The sequence below is a fragment of the Eleginops maclovinus genome, chromosome 22 (genome assembly GCF_036324505.1).
Source record: "Eleginops maclovinus isolate JMC-PN-2008 ecotype Puerto Natales chromosome 22, JC_Emac_rtc_rv5, whole genome shotgun sequence".
In the NCBI taxonomy this organism is placed as follows: domain Eukaryota; kingdom Metazoa; phylum Chordata; class Actinopteri; order Perciformes; family Eleginopidae; genus Eleginops; species Eleginops maclovinus.
Genome location: NC_086370.1, coordinates 5,188,063 through 5,203,804, shown reverse-complemented (window position 1 = coordinate 5,203,804; position 15,742 = coordinate 5,188,063). Strand labels below are relative to the sequence as shown.

At 40.0% G+C, this 15,742-nt stretch overlaps 2 protein-coding genes across 2 annotated transcripts; one reads left to right on the top strand and one right to left on the bottom strand.

Moving 5' to 3' along the window:
* On the top strand, positions 1 to 11,844 carry polr1b (RNA polymerase I subunit B). The gene is made up of 15 exons (XM_063875411.1): positions 1 to 236; positions 1,842 to 2,009; positions 2,509 to 2,655; positions 2,741 to 2,873; positions 2,981 to 3,117; positions 3,535 to 3,758; positions 4,175 to 4,346; positions 5,046 to 5,217; positions 5,930 to 6,211; positions 7,032 to 7,165; positions 7,631 to 7,801; positions 7,961 to 8,117; positions 8,323 to 8,519; positions 8,593 to 8,843; positions 9,950 to 11,844. Exons 1-15 carry the CDS (start codon positions 60 to 62, stop codon positions 10,830 to 10,832), a joined length of 3,405 nt encoding a protein of 1,134 aa, XP_063731481.1. The 5' UTR covers positions 1 to 59; the 3' UTR covers positions 10,833 to 11,844.
* Positions 11,845 to 12,029: 185 nt separating this feature from the next.
* nanp (N-acetylneuraminic acid phosphatase) lies at positions 12,030 to 14,582 on the bottom strand. Its single transcript, XM_063875412.1, has 2 exons — positions 14,414 to 14,582; positions 12,030 to 13,067 (listed from the first exon to the last, which is right to left on the bottom strand). Exons 1-2 carry the CDS (start codon positions 14,534 to 14,536, stop codon positions 12,429 to 12,431), a joined length of 762 nt encoding a protein of 253 aa, XP_063731482.1. The 5' UTR covers positions 14,537 to 14,582; the 3' UTR covers positions 12,030 to 12,428.
* Positions 14,583 to 15,742: the final 1,160 nt, after the last annotated feature.

Sequence of the window (15,742 nt, the reverse complement as noted above, 5' to 3'; positions counted from 1 at the left end):
CTTCCTGTGTCGGCATGCACATGTGGTAAACAAGCATATGTATCACTGGGACTGCAAGCATGGACTCATCAGCAAAGTGGAATAATTTGCCAAAAGCTCCGAGTCTAAAGAACCTGACAGAGGGATACCTCGGGGTCCTGAAGGACTCTCAGCATGCCGCGGTGCAGGACCTCACCAAAGCCCACATCGAGTCCTTCGACCAGGCTCTCACTGACGGACTCAGCCGCGTCGTGCAGGTCACTCTAACATGCTCTAAACTCAGCTATAAACCTCCAGACAGCTCAGTGTGTTCAGCAGAGGTGGAGGAAGTATTCAGAGGCTAACCTGAGGAAAAGAAGCAATACATTATTGTCAAAGTACTTCATTACAAGTAAAAGTTATGCATTCAAATATTAAGTAAAAGTACAAAAGTGTTACCAGCATCATGTACTTAAAGTACAACAAGTTTCAAATTCCATTGTGTCTATATAATGATATTTATATATGTGACATTTCTAGATAATAAGTAGAATTTCACTGTTGTAGACAAACACATTTCTGATGAACTTTTTATAAAATATTTGCCCAATTTTACTCTTTTGTGACTTAAAGAGTTAGTCCACAGTTTTAGAGTTTCTTTTTGTGAAAAGTAGCTAAAGCTGTTAAATAAATGTAGTGCACTAAAATTACACCATTTCCCTTTCTAAATGTAGTGGAGTAGAAGTTTAAAGTAGCATAAAATGGAAATACTCATGTAAAGTACCTTAATTGTACTGAACTACGGTACAGTACTTGAGTAAATGTGCTTATTTACCTCTGGTTTTTAGCAGAGGTGGGACAAGTACTCAGATCTTGTACTTTGAGTAGAAGTACCAGAGTGTAGGAATACTCTCTTAAAGTAAAAGTCCTGTAATCAAAATATACCTCAAGCTAAAGTATTAGCATCAAAACTACTTAAAGTAGCGACAGTAAAAGTAGTCATTGTTTGATTGGTCCATTTCAGAATAATATCTCTGATATGTTTTATAATGATTGATCGTTAAAGTGTTCTCAGAGCTGGTAAAGGTGCAGCTAGTTTGAATGACTCTGTATACTGCAGGGTAGCTGCTGAATTTACTCCAGGTGAACTAAAGTCTGATTTAAGGGGGATTATATTTCATCATTAATCCAAATCTGTAAAGTCACTAAAGGTATTCAATGAATGTAGTGAAGTAAAAGTACACCATGTACATCATTGTAGGGGGTAGAAGTACAAAGTAGCAGAAAATGGAAGTAGCTCAATACAGTCCTTCAGTAGAGTACCTAAGTAAATGTACTTAATGTACACCTTTGATTTTTAGAGATACTAAAACTATGCTTGAAGCGAACATGTAATTCATATTTTAAGTAGATGTAACCAGTGTACTCTGATCCTTCACTTAAATAAAACTAAAAAATACCATAGTCGAAAAATACTACAAGTAAAAGTTTGCTAAGAAGTTTTTTGTTAAAAAATATTTCACAATTCAAGCATTTGCTGCTTTTGCTTAAAAAAAAATCTCAAATGTTTACATGAGTGTTTTTACTGACTCCTAGTACATTTTCCTTATTGTGAGCGAAGTACCATTCTCCATGCAGTACTTGTATTTGAAATTGAGTACCTTTTATAGTAGGGTATTAGTACGTTTACTCAAGTAAAGAATGAGAATACTTTTTCCCACTACTGTCTGTAATAAAAAACATGACAATGTGTTTAGCAGGGTTTCTAGCATCAATACTGAATGAAAGGTAGCTCCATGTAGCTTAGTCTCTCCCCCCCCCCCCCTCAGTGTTTTTTCAGGATTGTTTCTCATATTGTTTGTGGTGTGACATATCTTCCTCAGGCCATCCCTCCCTTGGAGTTCACGTTCAGAAATGACAGGATCAGCCTGGCGTTTGTGGAGGCCACCCTCTACGGCCCAGCGGTCGCCAAAGGCAGCATCTGCAGAGAGATGAAGGTGTTTCCAGCGGAGTGCAGGGGCAGGAAATGCACATACAAAGGAAAGCTGGTGGTAAGTCTGGCATGTGTGCAAAGAAGGAAATGTTTAATTTTAAAAAAGTGATAGACCTCAACTGCATGTGATGTTCAGGTCAACTTGTCTCGGAGATTTGACTGTACTGGACAAATGGGAGACATAGAAAAAAAAAGATAAGCTTAAAAGAGTGACATCACATCATCAAGTAATGTAGATTTATGCTGTATTCAAAAGTAGGCTATTTTAAATGAAACAAGACTTGTAGAAAAAAAGTATATATATTTATGCAAGCCTACATTGCTTCTCTTAACAAAGTATTTCCCTCAGCTTTAGGCATACTCATCTGTCTGGCTCGTAACATGACATGACAGGGAGTCTTATAACTTCATCTATTTAAGTAATTCTAATGTACTTCTTCCGTATCTTTTCTGGACATTCCTGGACTGTTTAGAGACACTCTCCAGGGTGTTTCTTTAGGACACAGTAACACTACGGTCTATTCTTTAATCCCTTTTTGTGTTTTGCATCCTCTCAGGCAGACGTCAGCTGGTCAATCAATGGCATTCCCAAAGGCATCATCAAACAGTCCATGGGTCAGGTGCCCATCATGGTGAAGTCCAAGCTGTGTAACCTGCACGGCATGTCCCCCAAAGAGCTGGTGGAGCACCATGAAGAGTCAGAGGTGAGTCCCAACTGTCTCATCGTTTGAGGGATAATCAAAGCATTTCATGTTTATTCATAAAGTAAAACATCTTTGACCTTAACAGGAAATGGGAGGTTATTTCATTGTAAATGGAAATGAGAAGGTTATCCGTATGCTGATCATGCCGAGGAGGAACTATCCCATCGCCATGTCGAGACCCAAGTGGAAGAGCAGGGGGCAGGGATACACTCAGTATGGTAAATATCGCCTTAGAGATCATGCACAGTAAAAGTTATAATAGTGAATGCTCAACATTACTGCCACATATTGCTGATAAAAGATGTCGTAAAAATACCCCCCGCAGGTATTTCCATGCGTTGCGTGAAGGAAGAGCACACAGCCGTCAACATGAACCTTCACTATCTGGAGAACGGGACGGTGATGCTGAACTTCATCTACCAGAAGGAGCTGTTCTTCCTCCCACTAGGTTTTGCTCTTAAGGTAATAAAAAGGTTATTGTGTTTCAGAAAGGAAGTGCAGCATTAAGACAGCAGTCGTGCGCTTCTTGCAGTGTTTTGTATTTCACTGCATTTTGCTTAGGCAGGGCTTCTTTTTTTTAAATGCTGCACGGGTTGTCAAGGGTGAACATTTTTCTTCATTTGCATTTGATGATGTGCAGCGTGATTCTCATAATGGAAATGTTTTGGGCCGTTGTAGTTCGTTTGCACTTGTAGGAAACCATATTAATCCCTCCTATCCTGAATCAAAATAATTTTGGTCCGAATAATCTTTTTTTTTTTTAAGAAGTAGTGCAACCGTTAACAGGATTCATTTTTAAGGGAAAATAGAAGTGTTTAATATCTACATAACATTATCTTGTAAAATATGTAGGTTTAAACTCAGTTGTTTCTTCTCCAGGCTCTGGTGGACTTTACAGACTTCCAGATCTACCAGGAGCTGATCAAGAGCCGCGAGGACAATTCCTTTTATAAGAGCTGTGTGTCCGAGATGCTGCGCATGGTCATGGAGGAGGGCTGCACCACCCGCAGCAAGGTGCTGAACTACCTGGGAGAGCGCTTCAGGGTTAAGATGAACCTGCCTGAGTGGTACACAAACGAGCAGTGTGCCAACTACCTGCTGGAGTAAGTGTGTTTTATATTACCAACAGCCTGATGGAGACAACACTGTTATCAGGGGTCAGGAAATGTGTGAGCGGGGGATTTCCTTTCAGAACAAATGTATCAAGTTTTTGGCAGCCTCCACTGTCAATGTGTAGGAAAGAAATCATTCATCTACTTTGTGAGACATGAAAACTGACCGCATGGTTGTGTTAATTCTCTCCATGTCCTTATAAATGCATTACCTATTGGCTTTTTATGTATGGTATTTATTTAAACCTAAAAATGACACATGAAATGTTATTCAAAACATAATTTAGGCAGCTTAAATGAAAGAAAAATAACACATTATGATGCAAAACTTGTAACCCCAAAAGTCTGTGTAGTTCTTTCTGCGTACGTTTAGTAACATGAAGCACATTTCCCTCTGTTTCGACCAGAGAGTGCATCTGTATCCACCTGAGGTCGGCCATGGAGAAGTTCTACCTGCTGTGTCTGATGACCAGGAAGCTCTTCTCGTTCGCCAAGCAGGAGTGCATGGAGGAGAACCCCGACAGCATCATGTGTCAGGAGGTGCTCACTCCTGGGCAGCTCTACCTCATGTTCACGAAGGTACGCTTTTGAAGAAACAAAACCTATTTTTAAAATCTTGCATACAGGACAAGAATTGGGTTGTCATCCTTTTTTCTAGTTTTTATTTTTAATTTTAGTGTATAAAAATGGCAGCAATCATTATACATAAGAACGTTTTTGTTGAGATTTGAATTACGTTTAATGGTATCATTCTAAAACAGACTTGTATTCATTCTTTGGAAATGTGTACTGTTACTTTAAGAGAGCGCTTCCTGGCTTTTTTCCAAAAGATGTACATTTTGAGTTTTAAGTTTTAGTATATTCAAAGTACAGTAATCATAATGGATAGGAACGTTTTTATTCACATTTGAATTGAAGTTTAATTTGATCGGTCTAAAACAGATCATATTTTGAAATGATGTACTGTCACTTTAAGAGAGTTTAAGTGTTCTTCAGTTAGGCGGTTGAACTACCCGTTTTTCTGCCGGTGACACGGTGAATATATAAAGTTATTTGTGCTTTTCCAGTTCTACATGCAGAGGACCAATTTCACTGTGTGTGCTCTGCTGTGTGCATGTATGTGACTAATAAAGAGGGTTTCATCCTCCGATTCTATCTATCTATCAAATGTATTTTGTAAATTAGATAGACACGTGAAAACCCTGACAAACAGCTAGATCATATTCCTGCAGTTAAATTACAGAGTAATGGATTGAACCCCTGCATTATTCCCAACAGGAGAGGATGTCTGCCTGGCTGCTGTCTGTGAAGCTAGCCTTTGATAAGAGAGGCAGCAGACTGGGTGGAGTATGGACCGCTGAGAGCGTGATCAAGATTTTCAACATGGGCACGGACCTGACCAAACCCTTTGAGTATCTGCTGGCCACCGGGAACCTGAGCTCCAAGACAGGTATAGTAATATGAGTTCTGTATGAGTAGAGGCTGCCCCAAATGTCTTTATATTTTACATTGAAAGTTTCTGTTTAGGTTCTCTTAAACTTGTCATCTTACAGCATTTTATGACGTAATCATTTAGAAAAGGTAAAAAATAGAAAACCTTTTCCTTAGATTGCAGTTATATAAATGTAATTAGCTATTTTGTTAGATTGCTGCTCGTTGGCCCTGTCAATGGACTGATCAAATGAGTCTTTAACCTGGAATTGAGTTAGCATTTAGGACTTCCTATTTACCCTGTCTTGAAGTCAATCGTTTTTTTGCCTAGATTCTCATAATGACGTCTGTGATTAACAGACAGTTGTATGCACACTGGAATCTAATTCTACATATAAATGCTAAAACGTGTAAAATGTATAATATGTGTAGTCTAGTCTTTTTCTGCAACTATGGAGACATATGTTAAATAGAATCAATAGAAATGCAAAAAAAAGGTGTGCAGTATTTATATGTTGATTTACAAAATTCTGATTGAACTTGTTCTGTATGTATTTCTTTTTATGTCTTCAGGTTTAATTTGCCAAAACTAAACTCTAGTTGTTGTGTATGTGGGATAAGAGCGTTTGAATCTTTGAAGTATCTGGTAGAGACCTGGTATGAGTGCATGTTGTGGTATAAAATTGATGTTTCGCGTATTAAGTAAGCATCACTTCCCCCTCTGTGCACAGGTCTGGGCATGCTGCAGAACACTGGCCTGAGCGTCGTAGCAGACAAACTGAACTTCATCCGCTACCTGTCCCACTTCCGCTGCGTGCACAGAGGAGCAGCCTTCGCCAAGATGAGGACCACTTCTGTGCGTAAGCTGCTGCCCGAGTCCTGGGGCTTCCTGTGTCCCGTGCACACTCCGGACGGAGAGCCCTGCGGACTCATGAACCACATGACGGCCATCTGCGAGATCGTGGCGCCGACCTTATCCACCACATCCCTCCCTGCTCTGCTCTGCTCCCTCGGTGAGTAAATCAAATCTGCTGAATCCTTTAGTCATACAGAGGCGGGACATTTTGCAATGTTACAGCAGAGGGGACACTGCAGATAAAAGACCAAATTAAAGAGTTGTGCAATTTTGAATAGATAGGCAAGCACAGGTTAATCATTTTTTAAAAAAGTCAAACTAATACACATCCAAGATAGAAAAGATAAGTAGCAGCATTATAGTAATTAGTGAACATATCAACCAATCAATCAAACTTTAATTATATAGCACTATTAAATCACAAAATGCTTCACAAACACATGAATTTGTGAAAGAAAACACCAATAGAAGTCAGAAAACACCAGACTGAATAAAACGATAGTAAAGTAAATAGTTAAAATAATATTGTAAAAGTAATGAAGTAGCAGCCAGTAATAAATGGTAAAGGAGTTACCATTGTAAAAGTAATGAAGTAGCAGCCAGTAATAAATGGTAAAGGAGTTACCAGATACAAGTCAGCATTCATCCATTCATAGAGAGTCAGAGGCTGCCATACGGGGGGGGGGGGGGGCACCTGCTCGGGAAAACTAACACTCACACAAACTAACACTGGTGACCATGTCATCTGGAGAAATTTTGGGATTGCCCTAGGACACATTGACACTGCAGGGGGAGGGGATAGAACCACCGACCCTCTAATTAGAGCTCAACAGTTCTACCCACTGATTAAACAGCTGCCGCAAAACCTGGAGTCACAGTAGTAAGTGGTACGAATAGTGCAAAAAAGTTGCAACCAGCTTTGAAATGACAATATCAGTGGGCTGGATTCTAAAGTATGAATGTCTTCTGTGATTCAGGTGTGACTCCGGTGGATGGATCCCCGGGCCAAGCGTTCTCAGACTGCTACCCCGTGTTGCTGGATGGAGCTGTTGTAGGCTGGGTGGAGGCAGAACTCGCCCCAGTACTGGTGGACTCTCTGCGCATGTTCAAGGTACGTCAACTATACAAGTGAGACATGGTCTGTACCATCACATCCTGCATGCAGAAATATTTCTCATATATAATATAATAGTTATACTTCGCTGTCAAAAGGACCAAAGCAGGACATATTTCCTACAAAAAGCATCAACACCTATACGGTTAATATATATTATTTTTTTCTGTCCATAACCCTGAACAAGTTGTACCCAAATATTAAATATTGAAATGTATTTAGTTTGAGAAATAAATTGTCCTAAACACTGTAACTTATTCTGATTTAGTTTGTGTATATAATAAATGTATTAAAATATACAAACATGATTTATATAGATATTTATCTTTCTACTCTCTTTTTTTATTTATGTATTTCATTATATATTTAAGTCGTGTTCAATGCCTTGTAATCATGCTGCTGCAACAAAACTGCTTCCCTAATCTGGGATCAATATTAATCTATTCAAACCGATTCCTGCAGGTGCTGAAACAGAAGAAGATCCCTCCCTGGACTGAGATTGTTCTGGTTCCTAAAACAGGAAAGGCCAGCATGTACCCGGGCGTGTTCCTCTTCACTACCCCCTGCCGGATGGTACGACCCGTACGCAACTTGGCTCTGGGCAAGCAGGAGCTGATCGGCACGTTTGAACAAGTATGTGTTTTTACCTCTGTATTAGTATATGAACATACATTGATATTTTCAACAGCTGTGTCCATCTTAAACTTGATGGCGCATTTGTCTTTGATGAATTCCACATTGTGTTGTCTCTGAAACTTTAATTTAGTCCTCTTAAATTCTATGTTACCCCAGCTTTACATCAATGTGGGCATCATGGAGAATGAGATCCAGCCGGGGGTGACCACGCACCAGGAGCTCTTCCCTCACAGCATGCTCAGCGTGGTGGCCAGCTTCATCCCATACTCAGACCACAACCAGAGTCCCAGGAACATGTACCAGTGTCAGATGAGTAAGTCAAAGTCCGCGTTGGGAGGGCTGCTTACAAATGTAATCTGTTACAATTACTAGTTACCAGTTTTTTTTCAAGTTTTTTCAAGTACTTTTTTTTACTTTTTACCTTTCGTGTGAAAAGGACCAGATTGATAGGATGTTTGATAATGGTTCCGTTTTCCGTTAAATGGTCTCAATTCTCATCTGTCAAATTCTTTTTTTAGGTAAGCAGACGATGGGTTTCCCCCTGCACTCCTTCCTGGAACGCTCAGACAACAAGCTGTACCGGCTACAGACCCCCCAGAGCCCCATGGTGCGGCCCTACATGTACGACCACTACAACCTGGACAACTACCCGAGCGGGACCAACGCCATCGTGGCCGTCATCTCCTACACCGGTTACGACATGGAAGACGCCATGGTGAGTGCAACACAAACGTCACTTTACCACAGTAGAAACAGAGTGAAATCCTGACCCAGTTTGATCGCATCAGATCGTGAACAAGTCGTCCTGGGAGAGAGGCTTCGCCCACGGGAGCATCTACAAGACGGAGCTGGTGGACCTGGCAGAAAAAGTTCGGGGAGAAGACAGCGTGGTGTTTGGGGTGAAGCCCGGGGACCCTAAAGTCAACGACAAACTGGACACTGATGGACTGCCATTTATCGGTTCCACTCTACAGTACGGTGACCCGTTCTACGGCTACATCAACCTGAACACCGACCAGTCCTTCGTCAACTTCTACAAGTAAGTGTTAATGTGTATCTAGAAAAAGTAGTTTATTATTCTTATTTTTATAATACTACAAGGCATTAAATGTGTACATCTAGAATCTAGACGTACACATGCCGTCATCTCTCAGAGTTAAATCTGGTAAAACTAACAGGCAAGGGTTGCGTTCAAATTGTAAATTTTTCTTAGGAAGGTTCCTCACGGAGTGAAATGACCCGGAAGTACCAACGTTTCAGCCATAATAAAAGATCAGCGGTCCACAACCTTTTTTTTTTTGCGCCACGGACCGGTTTCATGTAAGACAATATTTTCACGGACTGGCCTTCAAAGTATGGGGGGGATGCAGGGCTGTAGTGCTACTGGAGCACACCGGAACGCCGCTCCGGCACTTTTTTTCTGAGGAAAACCAACATTTACAGTAACCATAAGGCCCCTTTCACCTGCGCCATTTTGCGGGTTCAAAACAGCTGTTGTCAATGTAGACGCCACTTACAGCTGTGTCCTTAGTTGAAAGTAAAATATATGTTTTCTATGTTCTTTTATGAGCTCCATTGTTACAATATCACAATCAAAATATCTTCTTGAAACGAGTACCGGTGTCCGGCAGATAAACATAGGCCAACAATGGACAGAGCTCAGCAGAGAGAACACATTTCTCCACACAGACAGATGCTTAATTTTTGAAGTAAAGTATCATGTGACTGAGACGAGCGTCTTGACCTATGGTAATGACATGTGTCAAGAGAGACGGACACACAGAAGGACGTATCTGGTCATTGTTCAAAATTAAACATCTTTCAGACTGATTTTTCTATTCAATCTTTCTGTGCAGGTTGAAATACTTTTTTATCTCAGTGCGGTCCTAACATCTTTCCTTAACCCCGTTATGTTTATGAGATAAAGGAATGGTGGTTAGGAGAAGACGATGGGACCACATTTTGGACAATTTTTCATCAACGAAGGTGTTTCTATGACAAACTCCCATGATCCTGCTATTTATTTTGTATTTCTTTGGATTTAGAGTCCCCTAGTGGCAGAAAATGACACATCATGCATTTTGAATTCCTCAGTGTTTCATCTTGCAGCTTAACTTTAAAACACTGAATGTGTTTCTCTGTTAGGAGCCAGGAGGCGTGCGTGGTGGACAACATAAAGATCTGCAGCAACGACGTTGGCACGGGCCGCTTCAAACGCATCTGCATCACCGTACGGGTGCCACGAAACCCCACGATCGGCGACAAGTTCGCCAGTCGCCACGGGCAGAAGGGCATCCTGAGCCGCCTGTGGCCCGCCGAGGACATGCCCTTCACGGAGAGCGGCATGGCCCCCGACATCCTGTTCAACCCGCACGGCTTCCCCTCCCGCATGACCATCGGGATGCTCATCGAGAGCATGGCAGGCAAGTCTGGCGCCCTGCACGGCCTGAGCCACGACGCCACGCCCTTCACCTTCTCCGAGGAGAGCTCCGCGCTCGATTACTTCGGGGAAATGCTCCGAGCGGGTGGGTACAACTACTACGGCACTGAGCGGCTTTACAGCGGCGTGAGCGGGCAGGAGCTGGAGGCGGACATCTTCATCGGGGTCGTCTACTACCAGCGGCTGCGTCACATGGTCTCCGACAAGTTCCAGGTGAGGACGACGGGAGCGCGAGACAAGGTGACCAACCAGCCGGTGGGGGGGAGGAACATTCAGGGAGGCATCCGGTTCGGGGAGATGGAGCGAGACGCCCTGCTGGCTCACGGCTCGTCTTTCCTGCTCCACGACCGCCTCTTCAACTGCTCCGACCGATCTGTAGCGCAGGTGTGCATCGACTGTGGCAGCCTGCTCTCCCCCCTCTTAGAGAAACCTCCCCCCTACTGGTCCTCCATGCGTAACCGCAAGACTGTCTGCACCCTGTGCGGCAAAAGTGACTCCATCGACTCGGTGTCGGTTCCTTACGTCTTCCGCTACTTTGTCGCCGAGCTAGCAGCGATGAACATCAAAGTCAAATTAGATGTGAAGTGAATTTTGATGGACAGCCAGTAAATCTGCCTTAAATGTGTCAAAGCAAAGAAATTCTCTTATCTGTTTTATTAACATGGCTCTTGATATCGATGAACCTGCTGCAATAAATCAAAAACTAACTGTAAAGCCGTGTCAGAACAGACAGGTTTATTTACTTGTCAAGAGTTCTATGAGCCAAGACTTGTGGAAAATGAAAAGTAGCAGCATAGATGATGGATATGTATACTAAGGATATATTGTGTGTAAGAAAAAGAAAGGTATTTTTTATATTCACATTGAGTGTTAAATAAAAATGCTGTACAAAGAATTCCGTTCCTTTTACTGAGGTAAAAGCACCTCTTCTTACAAACAGTGCTGTTTAAAAGTAAAATGATCAGGGGCCATATTCAGTAACACTGAACAACAGAACAATTCTAGCTCCGAGTACCACAGAGTGAATCCATTCTCAGAGTACAGTCTGAAGACATGGCATCCTTGATGTATTTATTGTAGGTTGATTAAAAGTATCCTACAAATGGATTGAAAACAACACTTTTCGCACAAGCAGTAAGCTGATAATCATATATCTTTTACCTTGCTGGAAATTGAGTACTTGATCTATTTAATATTAATTGGACATGGCTTTTTTCACTTTCAGTCTACAGAAGTAGCTGTGTTGGTTGGCATGCCAATCTATAAACCAACAGACAGTTACTTGTGTGTGTTGATGGGACATGTTAATTGCATCTCTAAAAAGTCCTTCTGTCTCCCGGCAGTCTTTTTCCTGAGGAGCTCTATCAAGGACTTCATTGTGAATAGTACATTCATCAGGATATAATGTTAACTATAAGGGGATATTATTAGACACATGCTTTATTAACACAGAAGTGTTATCATCAAAACCTATTTGAAAGAATCATTTTCATTCTGCTGGAAAACTGTTGCTGTGACATTTGATTATTGCTGCATCAAGTATCACCTGGGTCATGAACCTAGTTTGAATTCTTTGTCACAATAAACATTTTCGTTTAAACTTTGAAGTAACCACTGGTTTAATATTTAATTTGAATATTTATCTGCTGAATTAGATAAGTTATTTGTTATGTATATTCCTGATCTGAACTAGGACTGTCAGAAGAATCTGAATTTGAATACATAATTAAATCACTGTAAAGATGTTGAACTATCTATAGAAGATTTTAAAGAAAATAGATGCTATCAGTTGAAACCATCTTATTTATTGTGAATTAAATGTTGTTGGCAAATGAATTGGCATAAAAGAAGAACACTGAACAGTAAAGAAAAACCCAGATTACCTGATAAATATCCACAGTGCCTAACATTTGCCAACATTATATTTCCATATAGGTCAACGGTAATATCACGATTATCGTCCATACATTAAAAAACACAGTAAACATAGCTATCAAATTAATTAAATGGAGTAATGTACATTGCTTTCAATTGTACTCTAGTACAGCACTTGAGTAAATGTATAAAAATGCATTAAACAAGAAAAAAACCACCTTGTTGAAAAATAGGAAATCATCTTTTAACCTTCATTAAAAATCCCACTTAAAGTGACAGGACCCCTTCAACTTGTATCAACAGTTGTCTTCATTTCAGTTGCTGCAGTATATGAGGCAGCTCCAGCACAGTAGGGATAGTGAAGTCTGCTTTCACTGCACCATCAGCAGAACCCACATCACTGCTGATCCAGACTGTAGCCCGCACCCCGGCGTTAACCCCCCCCTGAATATCTGTGTCCAGAGAGTCTCCCACCATAATACAGTCCTGAGCCTCCACCTCCAGCATCCTAAAACACAGCTTGAAGATGGAGAGGAACGGCTTCTGCTCTGCGTGTTCTCCCCCGACCACAATGGTGTCGAAGAACTCCTCACACCTGGTCCCCTCCACCTTCTCTCTCTGAGTCTGGGCTTCCCCGTTGGTGAGCAGCAGCAGCTTGTATGTGCGGCGCAGCTCTTTCAAGAGGTTGCATATTTCCGGGGACAGATTAAGGAGCTCCAGGCGACTGTTTTTCCACAGGAAGTAGCACTGCGCCGCCAGTGATGGTGTGGATCTGCTGCCCACAGCTTCCTGGAGGCTCTCCTCCCAGTGCCCCGCCCGCACATCATCGATGGATCTGCCGGCTGACGGGTCGAAGTTCTCTTGGTAAAGCCTCTGCTTGAACTTGTCACAGATGCTGCTAATGGTGTCATCATCCAGGCCCAGAGTGCTCTTCAAAAGCTCACTGGTCTGTGAGAAACAAAATAGATGCGCTTAAAAAAATTAAATGTGTATTTAATCAATTGAAAACAGTTGGTGACAGAAGTTAATTTACTCAAGTACTGTAAAAAGTAAAAACAAAAATGTGAGTTATTTATTCATTTAGTATTTTCACATTATGCAAATGTATACTTCTATCCTACTACATGTTGCAGGCAAATTAGTTACCTTGGAGGTTTTACAAAACATAAATCAACTAATATAACAGCTGTTTAAATAACCCAGCAGTGTAACAAGTAATTACAACCAAAATAATGAATAAAATAAGCATTTTTGTCAAAAACACAACTTGGAAATTCCATATCCCTGTAAAACAATTGTGAAATATTTAATGAAATAAAAATGATCATTCTTTATTATATAGTAAAGGAGAAATTCTGCCATTATGTCTTTGGAACATGTGACCAGAGCATGCGACCAGGCAGTAGAGACTGCACCTTTAATTACTCAGACTCAGTGGTGGAAAAAGAATTTAGATCGTTTACTTAAGTAAAAGTACTAATACATTATGTCAAAATCAGAGGTGGGAAGTCACTAAGTAGATTTAATTAAGAATCTGTACTTAAGTACAATTGCGTCAAAATGTGTCATCTATTATGTTGAAAATATGAAAGAAATCGTAGTAAATTATTTGGAAAAATATGAAAAGGTTATAGTAAAGTCATAAGAAAGTCAAAGTTTATTATGTCGAAAAAAATCATAGTATTTTCATATCATATCATATCGTATTTTGAAATATCATAGAATAAAAAGCCATAGTATAATATGTCAGAAAAAATAAGGAAAAAATAACGAATAACGAAAAAAATTGCTAAATAAAGTAACTAACTACTTTGTAGCACATTTTCAAGTGAAGTATGTCTAAATCATCAGGAGAAAAATGATAGAATAGTATGTCGAACATGACTAGTATGTACGTATGTTGAAAATATGAAGAAAAAGTCATAGTATAGAAGTTCTAAAAATATTCAGAAGACAAAGTATTTCAAAAATATATTAAAAAGTCACAATACACAACAACATATAAAAAGTCAATAGTATGTCTAAAAATAGGAAAACAAGTCATAGTTGATTAAATTCAAGTAGTACTACCACTACACCCCCATCTGCCCCTCGACACCCCAACATATGTAACCAATCCCAATTTAACCCCGGGTGATACATCAACATAGCCATGGCGCAACCTAACACACACATTACCTGTTCGCGAGGACGTCACTTCTACCTGCGCTTATTTAACTCTAACGTTAGCCCAAGTCAACACACATGTATCTTTAAACACTAAAGCTACATGGAGACCAGCAGAGTAGCTTTACCTTTTGTATCGCCACTGCACCTGCACGGCTCGTTTCTATTAGAGTGTTGTCCAAGTCAAACAATATCGCCTTTACAGTTGGTCCCTCCATTGCCACAGTTACACTGTTCATTCCACGCTTCATTGCGGAAGTGCTGCCGGGTACACTGCATTATGGGAGTTGTAGTTCTGATAACAAACAGTAGCCTACTTGCGAGCTTCTTCCTCAAGAGAGCGCCAGATAATCAAAAAACAATTGGATTTTTTTGTTCATAAGATTCTCTCCACATTGACAAAGCATTGATTTTAGCTGCTTCACTTAAAATCACGTTATATACAATGAATCAGCTTAAAATGTTAGTCACTTTAAGGAGTAATTGGTAGGAGCATTATTAGCGATACTATGTACATCTACTTGAGCATTGTACTTAGAGTACTATTTTGAGATACTTGTACTTTACTTGAATATTTCCAATGTAATGCTACTTATACTTTAACTTCACTACAGTTTAGAGGAAAATACTGTATAATACTTTTTTTTTTTTTTACATTACTACATAAACTCTCAACGTTGATAGCTAGGCTCCTTAAGCCTACATATAAAAACAGAAGATATGCTGATATAATATAATGCAGTAATGTACTATTCATTTGCAGTATTAAAACAAATAACAATTTGGTAACACATTTACAAACTACAACACTTAAACTCAATGCATATATGTGTTAGTGATAAAAACCAAATAATAACATTCTATAATACTTAGCAAAGAGTTGTTTTACATACTGAGTACTGTTTGTACATACATTCAATTATTCTTTAAAGTCTTGTAATACTATGGTAGCTTACAAATAATACTAAGTTAAAAATACTTCTTAAGTATTGGAACTTTTATATAAATACACGACTGTAAAAGCACAATGAAGCTGTTATTAAAAAAAGTCTAAAAGAATAAAGGACTTCAGACACATGTCACACTAAAGAACAATATAGAAGTGACTAATTTGTGTGGAAAACGGAATTTCCATTATTTTTCCATTTGGTGTTGACTGATGCAGCCATCTCATATTACACCCTAACATTATTTATAGAAAGGAGTAATCAAAATAAGGGGAAGAAAATCAGCATCATCATATGTCTGATTCAATTAATGTGTGATTCTTGAGCTTGCATATTGCAAATCTAAACTCATATTCCGTGACAGACACTGTTTCTAAATAAAAAAATAACTCCACTCTTATGCAACCTGTCCTTTAACTCGCTCTCAGCTGGCGCCTGGCCAGAGGTTCACACGCAGCGTTGTGTTGCATAACCAACCCACATCTTTTCTCACATTATACTTCTGAGTAT